Source organism: Triturus cristatus, chromosome 6, assembly GCF_964204655.1.
Source record: "Triturus cristatus chromosome 6, aTriCri1.1, whole genome shotgun sequence".
Taxonomy (NCBI): domain Eukaryota; kingdom Metazoa; phylum Chordata; class Amphibia; order Caudata; family Salamandridae; genus Triturus; species Triturus cristatus.
In genome coordinates, this window is record NC_140589.1 from 1,353,305,318 (window position 1) to 1,353,318,594 (window position 13,277).

A 13,277-nucleotide genomic window follows, 5' to 3' on the forward strand; every position below is an offset into this window, starting at 1 on the left:
ATAAGGAAAAAGTGATACTACTCTGGTGAGGTTACTGAGGTCATTAATCCTTAAATTCTTTGAGAGATACATACGAATGCAGAGATCTAGCATGTTTAATTTGTGATGGAGTACCCCAGATATTGATCAATATAATTCTAATATACACTGAAACTGAAGTTAAACCAAAGAAAAGTAAATAAAAAGCTTATACATATATAACACATTACAATGTGAAAAAACACGACCGAACAGGCATGTGTCACAGGGCAACCTACCTATGAACTGTAACACCCAAAAATGGTTTCTCCAATGCAGTAAGCACCATATGCTCTAGCCATCCAGGAGGCTAAAGCATTTGGTGGTATAAAGACAGGCTGGAATCAACGGGACAAAAGGATATGGCCTGCCTTGTTAACCACAAGGGGCCAGAGGAAAGAGGAGTAATCCTGAAAAGGACTACATGGCCTACTGAAATTCCTCAATCTGAGGCAGATCGGGAAACAAAGCCAGAAGCCAGTGTCAAAGCTTCTTGAGAACTGGAATATTTGAGGACGAAACTAGCAGCAGGGGATGCTGCCACCAACTCTCCAGTGAGTATTTGAAGCAAAACCAATTTAACAATGATTAGGAAGATTTTATAGGACAGTTGTGCTTCTGGGGAGTGTGTTCTCTGGTGGGCTGCTCTGTTAGGAGATGTGCCAAGGGAGGGGAAAAGGGCAATTTAGGGTCGGAGGCAAAAATAATTTAGCTTCTTTATGCCCTGTTGGCCTTTGAGATGAAGATGTTGGGGGGTGGGGTGGTGAACTGGTACATCTGTTTACATGGTTTGAACCTAGACAATGTAGGAGTGCACATTTAACAGTTTGCTGAATAAGCATAGTTAGATTTAGAAGAACACTGAAATCCAAATGGAAACCCAGAAGGCACATTGGTAAGGTGCTTTTAAACAGGAAATGGTAGTGCAGCAAAAGGTGTGACACTTAAGCCAGTGTTCACTTCATTGGTGGACAGAGCCACAAGGGGAGTCGTGTGGCACCACTTGGCAGCAGTGGAGAGCTACTACTATGAAAGTTTCTGGATCCAGTTTCATGCCTCTGGATATTCCCAAGTTGAGGAATTTGTTCAAAGTAGAATCCATCAGAAAGTGTGTCAGTATGCTTCAACAGGTGACCTCTGCTGGGTCCTGATGCTCCTGGGGTAGTAGAAGTAGTAGTAGCAGTATTATTTGACCTACCAGGAGACTTGCTGGGAACATATGGCCTTAAGCTTTTCATTAATGAGTGATGGTCCTGCTTGTGTCTTCTTGGTCAGCAAAGAAATCAGAAAAGCATCCTGGGAACTAGTGAGGTAATTGCATCTGTCCATAGAGCTTTACTTTGCATGTTTTTACTCTGATGCGGAACACAGAACTTTACCTAAATATTCCCAGTTTAAGACAGATGAAACTGGGTCAAATTCTCAAAATGTGTTACATTTAACTGCGACAAGCACATCAAAATCCGAGAGACAAGAACCATTATCCAGCTAACATGAATTCTGGCTGTTACAAGCTGGTCTACAAACAATCCTCAGACAAAGCTCAAAAGGATAAGGAACAAATTATACATATTCTGGAACACAAATGAATTTTGAAGGAACATTAGGGTGAGGGTACTCCAGCAGTCTCCACTGTACTCTAACCAGTCGCATAAAATTGAACTAAGTTCTTGAAAACAAAAACAAAAAATGTTTCCACCATGAGAGAAGCATGTGACATGGACATCAACCTAGAAACCTTGGATGCTTTGCTAAACAGTTACATTATATATCACAGACGAAAGATCTCCAAAGGATGTACATTACAACATTCACCAGTGCTAACCTTTCTACCATTGCAGGACTATCTACAGCAGAAAGTTTGTTAAATGAAGTTGGGGAGCTGAAAGGTGTTCCACTATCTGTATCCCTGGAGCTGTCCAAGCAGTTTCCATCAAGGGACGTCCTAGACTGCAGGCCACTCGAATTTCTGTTTATGTCTGGCATGCTCTAGAAAACAAAATACACCATGATTAGAATAAAGACAATGTAAAAAAATGCCTTCACCAAATGTAAGTTCCCACGTTTTAAACAAATATCAAAATTACCCTCTTTTTCTTCTGTATTACTTCTGCAGGTAGATACTGCAAGAGCTGTTTTTTCTTCACGTGAGTAGCCTCAATCTTCATTCCCTCTTTCAACATGTTAACATTGGATGCCTGCCTATAAACTTTAAACCAAAACAGTTTCAGTACCTTAAAATTCTAAACCCTACCAAATCCATTTTGTCAAACTTCTCTACTGATCTTTCATATCACCAGCAACACAATTGAGTAACCCGTATTATGCATTACAACAGCTATTACTATGCACAGTTTATATCAGTAAATAGGGTGCTTCATGAGGCCTAATTCACAATGAAGTATTGCCCATGTGACAGGACAAAACCTCAGATTCCCTCTCATATCAATACCCTCCCCTATCCTTAGTCCCGCCCTATACACTTAATAGACCATAGTATAAACACATGTGAGAAACACAAAAGGAATATAAACAGTATGCATGGGCCCCTTGTAGTTCAGAGCAGGAAGAGGTAGCGCTTGCACTCTGGAGGGACAAGTTATGAGCGGAGTCCCCTGGAGAGATAACCAACTAGCAGTCCACAATCATATTCAAAGTTTTTGAAATCATCCTTTGGAATATCATTCAGCCTTTCCAATGCGATTGACTGCCACAGACGTGAATGCCAGTGTGTCAAGGTTAGCACCTCCTTTCTCCTCCAAACTGCCATAACCACCTTTGCCGCCTCCAGGCAAAACCACATTATGTCTATCACTTTGTTTGATACTTCAGGCTAATGACCCGTAGGTCCAGGAGAGCAAAACTAAGGGTTTCCGGAATTGGGTACCCCAGCACTTTGATTTGCGCTAGAATCTCTGCCCAGAGGGGCCGGATTGTCAGCCAGTCCCACCAAATGTAACAGAAGTTCGCCCAGGAGCCCACAGCCTCTCCAACAAAGGACTGATGACTATGTGTTGGGAAATAAAAAAATATATATTTTGTGGGATGTAAGTACCAAACGTACGTTTTTTTATAGTGGGCATCACAGAGTATTAGGGAGCGATTAGGTTTTAATATGTCTTTCCCCCAAATCTTTCATTGTCTGTCAATCTCGCCTCAGGGTGCTTTCCCAGAAAGCAGCATGGTGTGGCTGTTGGATGGGTAGTGTAAGCAGCAGTAAGGAGTAGGGAAAAGACATGGTCTCTTTGGTCGATACTGCCCCTCTCACAAAGGGCTCTTGGTGTGAAGTCCCTAGTTGCCACCTCTCATATTTGGAAGGATGAAGTCCCTCTGACAATGCTCAAACATCGGCCTGTTCCAATTATGAAAAGTAGTGGAGAGTGTTAGACAGCTTCCTCCCTCCATGCATGCATCAAAGGGCCCAGTTTTACAGCCGGAGGAAATGTCGGGTTATAGTGTATTGGCTTGTAAGGAGAAAGGAAAGTTATCAAATTGTGCAGCTTATTTACCTTATTCCAAGTCTTACGAGTCACTCTTGTGGGGGTACTTAAGTAAGCATTTTGGGGGCGATTCACGGTTTCCACAGGACATGCTAGATAACCCTGCCTACGATTGCCCTGTTCATGTTTAGCCAGTGCCTGCCCGATTCCAGCATTGACCAGTCTACAATGACTCAATTATGCAGAAGTAAAGTTGGAAATCTGGGAGTATGAGGCCGCCCCCTCCCCCCATCCCATGTTTTCTGGTCACTAACAGTTTAAAGGGCAGTCAAGCTCTCTTGTTCTGCTAAATGAATTGGGTTATGGTTCGGAGGGTTGGTGCTTACTTAAGTACCCCCACAAGAGCGACTCGTAAGACTTGGAATAAGGTAAATAAGCTGCACAATTTGATAACTTTCCTTTCTCCTTACAAGCCAATACACTATAACCCGACATTTCCTCCAGCTGTAAAACTGGGCCCTTTGATGCATGGAGGGAGGAAGCGGTCTAACACTCTCCACTACTTTTCATAATTGGAACATGCCGATGTTTGAGCATTGTCAGAGGGACTTCATCCTTCTAAATAGGAGAGGTGGCAACTAGGGACTTCACACCAAGAGCCCTTTGGTTGGTAAAAAGGCCCTGTCAAGCTCTAAGAGAAAGCTCTTGAAGAGGTTAAGAAATTTCAGCAGCACAGTCATCCTAATAGCATGTATTCTACGGAGCCAGGACATGTATAGTGGAGCCCATCTTCTCAAGTCGACCCTCAGTTGACGTAAGAGCAAAGTGAAATCAGCCCGATATAGCTTGGGGGTTATCTTTACGCCAAGATATACTAGCTCTTTCTTCGCCCATTGAAAAGGGGTTGAGGCCAGCAAGGACATCAAATATGCAATTGCTAATGTTAAATTGAGAAGAAAGAATTTTGTTAAAATTATAAGCAAGCCTGCCACCTCCTCGAAGAGTTGTTACTCGTCCTGAAGATTTTGTAGGGAGCATTGGAGGTCAGAGGATTATTAAAATATAATTCGCTAATAAGGAGTTTATGTCCCGTTGATTCAAAATGGATAACCTAAATTGCAGGCAATACCCTGATCTTTACAGCTAGGGGTTCTATACTTAGGGCAGTGTAATGGAGATAGGTGGCAGCCATGCCTCGTCCCTCTTCCAAGGGCAAATTGCTCCAAGCCCACCCTTTTGACCAGGACCCCAGAGAATGGTGCAGCGTAGTTCACACGGATCAGGTCTATAAAAAAGTCACAGAAGCCAAACCACTAATGTATGGAAGAGAATGGACCAGTCCACTCGGTTAAACGTCCTCTGTGTCGAGACCAAGCAAGATGACCGGTATATGTTTTTTAGGGGCTCTCGATCAGGGTAATCACCATCCTCACGTTGTGAGTTTGCCGGCCTTTGATAAAGCTCAACTGATCTGGATGGATCAGTTCGGGCATCAGATCTTCTAGCTTCACAAATAGATTTTAGAATATAGTTTTGCATTTAAATTGAGTAGTGCTATGGGCCAGTATGAACTACAGGTCTGTGGATCCTTCCTGGGTTTAGGTATTACTGTGAGCACGGCCTCGCTCATAGTAGGTGTGACCTTACTGCTGTTAGCGATGTGATTAAAGAGGGAAGTCAGATGCAGGGTTAGTTCTGAGCTAAAGGATTTATAAAATTGTGTGTAAGCCCATCCGTGCTGGGGGATTTATGTAGTTTGAGAGGTCCTATAGCCTTTCATACCGACTTTTCGCCAAACGGTTTCCCTAGTTGTTCATTTTGGGCCAGTGTGACATGCAGTAGTTCTACTGTGTGTATGTGCTTGGGAATTGTCAGGGTCGGCTGTGTATAGTGTTTTATAAAATTGTCCAAAGGTCTGGGCCTAGTCATGATCTTCGGTTACCACCTTCCCTGAGGGTTTACGTATGTCCCCAACGTAATTCCTTTCTCTGCGCACCAAGCTGGAGTGCCAAATGTGTCCACCTTATTACTTTATCTGTTGAAGGCGGAGCAGTGTCAATTCTCCTCTGTTAGTGTAGATCGCGTTGAATTTCCCCCCATCATGGCTGTGAGCTTTCGCTGAAGGGTCAAGGTAGGGTCAGCTTTGTGGGCCTGTTCCAGGGTTTTCAGTTCGCTTTCTAGTGTTAATCGTTCCCACGTCCTTTGCTCATTAAGTGTGGAGATTAGTGTGAAACACTGGCCTCCCAGGACTGCCTTGAATGAGTCCGTTATTAGTGGGTGTGGCGTCGTGGTTTATTCAATTGGAAATATTCTAGAATGGCCTTCTGCAGGTCATCTCGGAGCATTCTGTAGCAAATCAGGGCGTTTGGGAAAAAACAGCGTTTGTATTTAGGTGTGGGGTTTCTCCATTCCATCGCTAGGACTACTAGGGTGTGATCTGAGTGTAATAGATTGAATGGTCATCTCCCTTAAGTTGAGGGCTACTGTGTGACTTTGGAAGATCTACTCTATCCGTGAATATGTACCGCGGATATGGGAAAAGAAAGTGTAGTCTCTGGCTTCAGGATGAAGCACCTGCCACCCATCAATGAGCAGCAGATCGTGCACTGCTTGTTTCACCCCCTTCGTGAAGCTTCCCGTAGGCGCCCCATCAGTGACGTGTGCTGTAGATGCCAGAGTGCCAAGTAAGGTTGAAATCCCCCATTAATATTACTTCCCCCAACAGCAAATCCCCCCTATTAGCGTCAACAGGCCACCTGGTTTGTATTTGGTGCATATGCTGCTGCAATAGTTCAAAGACTCCTCAGATTACCATTACCAACACCACCTCTACCTCCACCACCACCTCCATTATTACCATCCCCACCATTTAAAAAACAAAAATATTTTTTATTATCAGAATCAACAAAGACAATACAAACCAAAGAAAGTGTAGTGCAGTCTTCAATACTTTCGGTAATCGTGTTACAATAGTAGAGTGAATGTCAAATCATCACATCAGGTCTACAATATAATCACGTTTCCCAGTTCCCATCGAATACATAACATTACAAAGCATCAATATCAGTGGCTAATAGGGAAGCATCGCTAGAAGGGGTACACCGCAAACCTCTACTCCCATTCCAGGGGCCCCAGATATTCGTCCATTTACGTGGGCACCCCCTGCTCTCATAGATGGCCCTCTCCGCTTCCATGCACCAACTCAGGTCCGATTCCCAGTCAGTGAACCTTGGCTTGACTACCCCCTTCCATGTTCTGGCTATATTGCGCTTCGTTACCATACAACCCAATGAGACCCACAACCTCTCAGTTCGATAGGTCTGTAGCCTCCCAGATGTTAAGACAACAAAGCCGGGGGGGAGACAGATGGGTTTATGTCAAATCCGGGACAAGGCAGATACAACAACTTTTCCCCAGTACTTCTGAAGGATCAGGCATTCCCACCATTGGTGTATGCAAGTGCCAATGTGGCCACATCCTCTGGGACAGACCAGGGAGCCTAAAACACCAATCTTAACAAGGGCTGAGCTAGTGTAGTAGGCTGTGTATTCATTTAAGTTGGATAAGTTTGAAACGAGAGCGGATCGCCACCTCACAAGGAGAAGCCAGGGCCTCCCGCCAGTCTTCATCGTTTATGTCCCCTACATAGTCTACCCATTTTGCATGACTTCTATCCTGGGTATCCGGAGTGTTAAGTATTTTGCGGTAGGTCAATGAAATGGCTTTTTTCTTGTAGGTAGTAGTCTAAAAGCCTGTCCTCTAGGGGCGAAGAAACTGGCAGTTCAGTTCCCTTAGGAACTGCTTAATGTAACTCTTTATGGGCCTGGAGATAGCGAAAATTTCTCCCCCTTGCAATTGTTAATCCCTTGGTAGGTCACTGAACGGGATCACTTTACCCTCCACCCAGATCTCGCCAACTCTCGAGATGCCAATCCGGTGCCACTTATCGAGCCCTGGCTGCTTTGACAGCATAACCAGTTGATGAGCTTCGAGCAGAGGCGTGACCTGTGTAATTTTATCTTTCCATCCATGGGCGGATGTTGCCTTACTCCATAGAGTAATTGTAGTGGAAGTTGGGGTACACCTAGGCGTATATTTCGCCCCACCATAGGAGTGCCCATGAGTAATTACCGGGAAGCATATTATGCCTATCCATTCTATAGGCCGGATCTGTAACAGGTCGATGCACCCAGTGATTGAGAACCACTAATTGCGAGATAGCGGGCAAGGCAATACCACCGTCATACCAGCTTTTTGTGAGCTTAGCGAGGGCAATTTGGGCTGTACCGTTATTCCAAAGCAAGGTATGTACCTCCGAATCGATGGATTGAAAGTAATGTCGTGGGACCAAATTGTGCTTTCTCTATGCCCTGCAAAAACGCCCTATCATCTTATAGAGGGCTGCTCTGCCCAATAATGTAAGGGGTAGTGTTTTCAAATGTTGAACATCAGCTCGAAGGCAACGCAGGGGTGATACGAGATTGCAATCGTGGAAAACTATAGGATTGATCGTAATATATATCCCTAGGCACAGGAAACCGTCCGTGACTATTTTGGCCTTGCAACCTACGGGTAAAGTTGGGCACTACCCACTCAAAACAGACCAATGATTAATCCCAATTATAAGTGTAGCCTGAATATTGTTGAGGGCGAAAATATGTAATACCCGGTGGCTGAAAAACCGGCGTCTAGCCAAACAGAGTAAAATGTAGTTGGTGTAGAGGAAAAATGCATCCATCCAATCCATCGATCAATAAAGGCTCCTGATAAGGCCCCCCCCAATCCAGATTGCTAGTGGCTCTAGAGCCAAAGCAAAAAGCAGAGGTGAAAGGGGGCAGCCCTGTCTCGTACCCTTTCTCAGTGCAAAGGTAGCTGATCTTTCTCAGTTTCTCGAGCTAGGGGTTCCGAAAAAAGGAGACGCACCCAGGATAAAATCCTATCTCCAAACCCGTATCTTTCAAGAGCGACAAATGAGGGCCACTCAATCATATCGAAAGCCATTTTGGCATCTAGAGACAATCACCGAGTCCTTCTGTATGGTGGTGGCCCCAAGTAGGACTCCATATAGGCGCCGGTGGTTCAGCGCGGTATTTCTAGTGGGCATAAAGCCAGATTGGTCTGGATGTATCAGTTTGTGAAGATGAGGCGAGCGACGCCAAGCCAGAATTTAAACTAGTATTTTGACTTCTGGGTCAAGGAGGGAATTCGGTATGTACGAGCTACACTGCTCAGGGAGTTTACCCTTTATGTGTATGACTAATATTCGCAAATCTCTGCTTTGCTGGCAGAACATCCCTAGACACACTCAATTGTATAGGCGTTCGATTTGTAGAGTTCAATTGGGAGGCCACTGGGGCCCCATGGCCTTTCCGGACTGCAAGGCGCCAATCGCCTTATACACCTCCTCGGATGTCAAGGCAGCGTCAAGATCTTGTAAGTCCTGGGGTTCTAAAACAGGCAGAGGCAGGGTGTCTAGCAATTTCGCCACCACTACCTGCGTGGATGCCGGAGTAGCGACAGACCATTCAAAATGGTCGGCGAATGTTCTCGCAATCTGTTCTGTCCTGCAACTTCACACCCCTCTGGTCTATAATCTCAGCCACCCACCTGCTGGCCACCTCCCGCTTGTCAAGCCACGCTAATAGCTTACTGGCTTATCACCAATATCAGACAATGTTCAGTGGCCTGATATTGGGCCCTAGCTGCATCCTCCGCAATGTCTCTGTACTCCTTCTGCTTCATATATAATTTGTGCGTGGTGTCTGGCGTGCCTGACGTTACCAAGCCCCTTTCCAGAAGGGCAATCTTGGTCTCATCCAGTTGTTTCCATCGTTCTTTTCTATGTCCCGCAACCGCCGCCACCCCACAACCCCGGATCACCGTCTTGTATGCCTCTCATAGCGTTATGTCTGAGTCCACTGAACCCTTGTTTTCAATAAAATAATTTAGTAATCTCCGCTAGTTTGTCTCGAATCTCCGGTACCCTAAGGTACCAAGGGTTAATAACCATTTCATGACCTCCATAGTATGTCATCAACGGGAAAAGATCCGAGATGCCTCTGGGAAGGAAGGAGATCTCACCAAATATAGGGAGTTGGGTGGCTTTGCAAAAGAGGTAGTCTTTGCGGGACAGAATCCCGTGTACCCCAGAGTGAAAAGTGTATTGATTGGTCGTAAGTTTGCATGTCCTTCAAACAGAGGAGGCCCAGTGGCCCCAGGAAATCCGCGAACAGCTTCCCAGGACGTTCCCCTCTCCTGGGCGGCAGCCGGTCTAGATCCCCATTGAGCGCCACATTACAATCTCCGCCCACCAATATGTCACCCTCGGGCAGGCCTAACATGTGTGGACCTAGGTCAGTCAAGGTAGGGGAGTGAAATCTGGAGGGGCACATAAAGGGAAGACACATTGAGGGACCTACCCTCCCATCGCCCAGAGGCCGTGACAAATCTACCAAGTGGATCACAAGTGACCTTGTGTACCTGGAAAGAGAGGGAACTACGTGCAAGAATACCCACCCCTCTGGACCCTTTAGCATCCCCCGCATGTGCCACCAAATTATAACCCCATCTGTTGAGTGTGTAATAGGAGGTTCCCTAGATGTGTGTTTCTTGGAGCAGTAGGAGGTCCGGTGCCTGTCGTTTCAAATATTGCGACACTATTCCCCGCTTAATTCGATCTCCCAAGCGGTTTACATTCACCATTAGCATTATTACCATTACAGTCACCACCATTACCACTACAAACATCATTACCACTACGACCACCATTACGACCACCATTACGACCACCATTACGACCACCATTACGACCACCACCACCTCTCTTCTCATCTGTCTTGCAACCTTCTCGTTGGAATTTGAGAGGAGTGTAAGAGTAGCGCCCCACCATTGTGTTTTGTAGGGCTGAGGATTTGTGTGTCAGAGGATACGCCTTATGTTTTAATCTGTGTTTCTCCGACCTTTTAAAATTGGTCTCTTGTAGAAAGACTATCATAGTGCTGGTCCTGTAGGTACTTGCAGAGTTTAATGGCGCTTAGCGGGTGCATTCAGGCCCGTATGTTCCATGAAATTGCTGTGATTGCCATGATACCTTTGGCATTTTTCCCCGTCCTTGAATCCCCTTCTCGAAGTGTGCAACCTCCTGTATCTGTCCCCTCTCTCCGTACATTCTCTTCCCCCCCACCCCCCCGACACAGACCACCCACCCATCCGTCCGCCAGCCTGGGAGGCAGTGTGTGACATCAATACATTGAGGCGACACCCTGGCTTCTGTGGAACAAAAAGAATATAAACCCCCAAACCTAGTCAATAGGGACAACTGGTCCCTGGTCTAACCTAAAGAATCGATTAATGAAACTCATAGTAGGCGAGTCGGACCAAAATCGCCAACATTGCTCCAGTGAAGCTAAATGGAAGTGGGATATGAACCTCTAGTCTAATAAAGTATGCGGAGCCAGATGGGAAGGTGGAGTAGGCTATATTAAAGAGGATGCAAAGGAAGTTCAAACGTTAAACATATTTTGCTGATTAAAAAGCACCTGGGAGTCAAAGTGGTCCCTCCTCTCCCATCCGAGATCGCTCCACAGACTGATGTGTCAACACGTGGGTCCCTCTAGGGTGGCTCATGACCCTGGCCAGTTAATGTTTATGTAGCTGACTTTGGGAAAACTGGGAGAGCCAGAACGTGCCATTCTGAGCTTCAGGGGTCCCCACCTTCGCAGTGCTGGGTCTATCCGCTACTAGTCGCTCTCCTAAAGTGGGTATCTTCGGAAGTGTCATGGCTTCTGAGACATCCGTAACATGTTAGGCTTTATTATGCAGGTCAAAGGCATGGCCAAAAAGATAGGTCCAGTAATATTTGATGTTCTCTTACCCGAGCTTGTCAGTGACAAGCTTGAACTGTTCACAATGGGCCAGGGTCGCTGGGGCTACGTCCCAATAGTGTGTGCACTCAGCCCCTTGGAAGATAACAACATCCTGGCTGCCTGGAGGATGGCTGCCTTTGAATTGAAAGAGTGTAACTTACCCAATACGTCTCTCCTGCGCCTCTGGTCGCCAGCCATTAGTTTCCCTACTCTGTGCACTGCATCTTGACCAGGGGTCTCCAACCTTTTCTGTAGTGAGAGCTACTTCTGCTCAAGGAAAGTCTTCCTGAGCTACTAGAAAATGTTATAACTGTAAAATAGTGACTACAGTACACTATGACCATGCTAAGCAGGATTATCAGTAGTTACAACCCAAGTATTCGAGGTGCAGTTACCAGCAGAAATGCCTGGAAATCGTTAATCAATATAAAATGTCACCACCTGACTTATGAAGTAATCAAATATGGACATACTGCACAAAGGACATAAGTACAGCAGTAGGTCTCCCCAGCTTAGCTTGAATCATCATTCATTAGTTTCTGAAAATGCACATTTGTGTATCAAATACCACAGTCCACTGTGGGAATACATACTCAATTTTCCAGAAGAAAACCCAGAGACCATATATCAGTCATGACCATTAGTATGCCAGGAAGAAGTAAATGTAGGCCAGTCATGCTCCTAGTATGTAAATGATGGCTACTGGTATTTCACAACTAGACCAAAATTATCCAAAATAGTAAGGGATGACCATTATTATGCTATTGGCACTATTATGCCACGAGCCGGCCCAATTATGGCAGAGAGAACACCCTTATGATGGGGGCTAGCAGACACATTTGGTGGTCATTGACACCAAGCGTAGCTTTCAGGAAGCAATAGTGTTTATTATAAACTAACAAATACTTACGAGTCTCTTAATTTTCTATGGTCTGGATCATGCCCTCTTCTACTCAGGTCTTGAGCGGATCATGCACCCAACTGACATTTTCACTCTGCCTCCTGCAGTCTCACACTTTGGTGAGTCAGTACCCATTACTGCTCACGTTACAACTGCCATACTTTTATGGTCCACTATTCACACACATTTTGTGAATGATAAAGCAGGGACTACAACATGGTCAATCTCCTTCTGGCTTAGTAGAGTGTTTTCACCTCCACATCCAGCACCCTACTGCCCACAGAATCTATGTCTTGTTGTAGTGAGACCAGTTTGCCATTCAGGTCTGCTCTCAGGGTCCCCAGGGAGGTAGTCATGTCTGCTTTCAGTTCCTCCTGTAACTCCTCCTTGTCATTTAGGTTGGAGAGGTGATCTTTTGTAAGCAACATGGTGTTGCTCTGCAGATGTGTGGCCACTTCGATGCTCTGTGGGGGAAAATAGCTGGACACCCTGGTACGACAACCCTTGGGCTCATGGCAGTTCCTTCAGGGGTCCGGCCCCTCTCCAGAGTTGTTCAAATATCTTGCTCGGCACTGCAGTAGAACTTTAGCGTCTCTAGTGCAATGTCAGTCTTCACCGCTCCCCAAGTTAGTCACTGCGACAGAGCCCTAATGAAGCACATTCTGTCCCCATCACGATTTGCTGCTCCCTGCCCCTCAGCAGGACAGGTCTTTCTGGTGTACCCCCGGGCTCTCCCTTCCACAGATGCAGACTGCCTCGTGCCACTGTAGCCCATCACCATGTCAGGATCAGTCACCGAGACAGTCTCCGCAGTCTGGGCTTTTTCTCTATAGTGTGTCCAGTTCATCTAGGCCCCACTATTATCAGTGTGATCTTCTGATCGTGGTGGCGAGTCTTCAGGAGCCAATTTGGGGTCAGGTATGTCACGGTACAGGTTTACCTGCATCTCCACAAAGACTTCCTCACCTCCTCCAGTTACGTCGTGGATGCTTGCCAGAAGCAGGGGCCCACTAACAATGATGTAGTCACCTCTTAATCGTCTGGGGCACGGAG

General features: G+C 45.9%; 1 protein-coding gene across 3 annotated transcripts in view; it reads right to left on the minus strand.

The window, feature by feature from the left end:
* Positions 1-13,277, minus strand: part of PAPOLG (poly(A) polymerase gamma) — a 465,484-nt gene that overhangs the window by 40,667 nt on the left and 411,540 nt on the right. For all 3 annotated transcript variants that reach the window (XM_085612363.1, XM_085612362.1, XM_085612364.1), the window contains 2 exons: positions 2,106-2,227; positions 1,844-2,007 (listed from right to left, as the gene is read on the minus strand). In XM_085612363.1, coding sequence (XP_085468489.1) covers positions 1,844-2,007; positions 2,106-2,227 — 286 coding nt within the window. The remainder of the gene's footprint in view (positions 1-1,843; positions 2,008-2,105; positions 2,228-13,277) is intronic.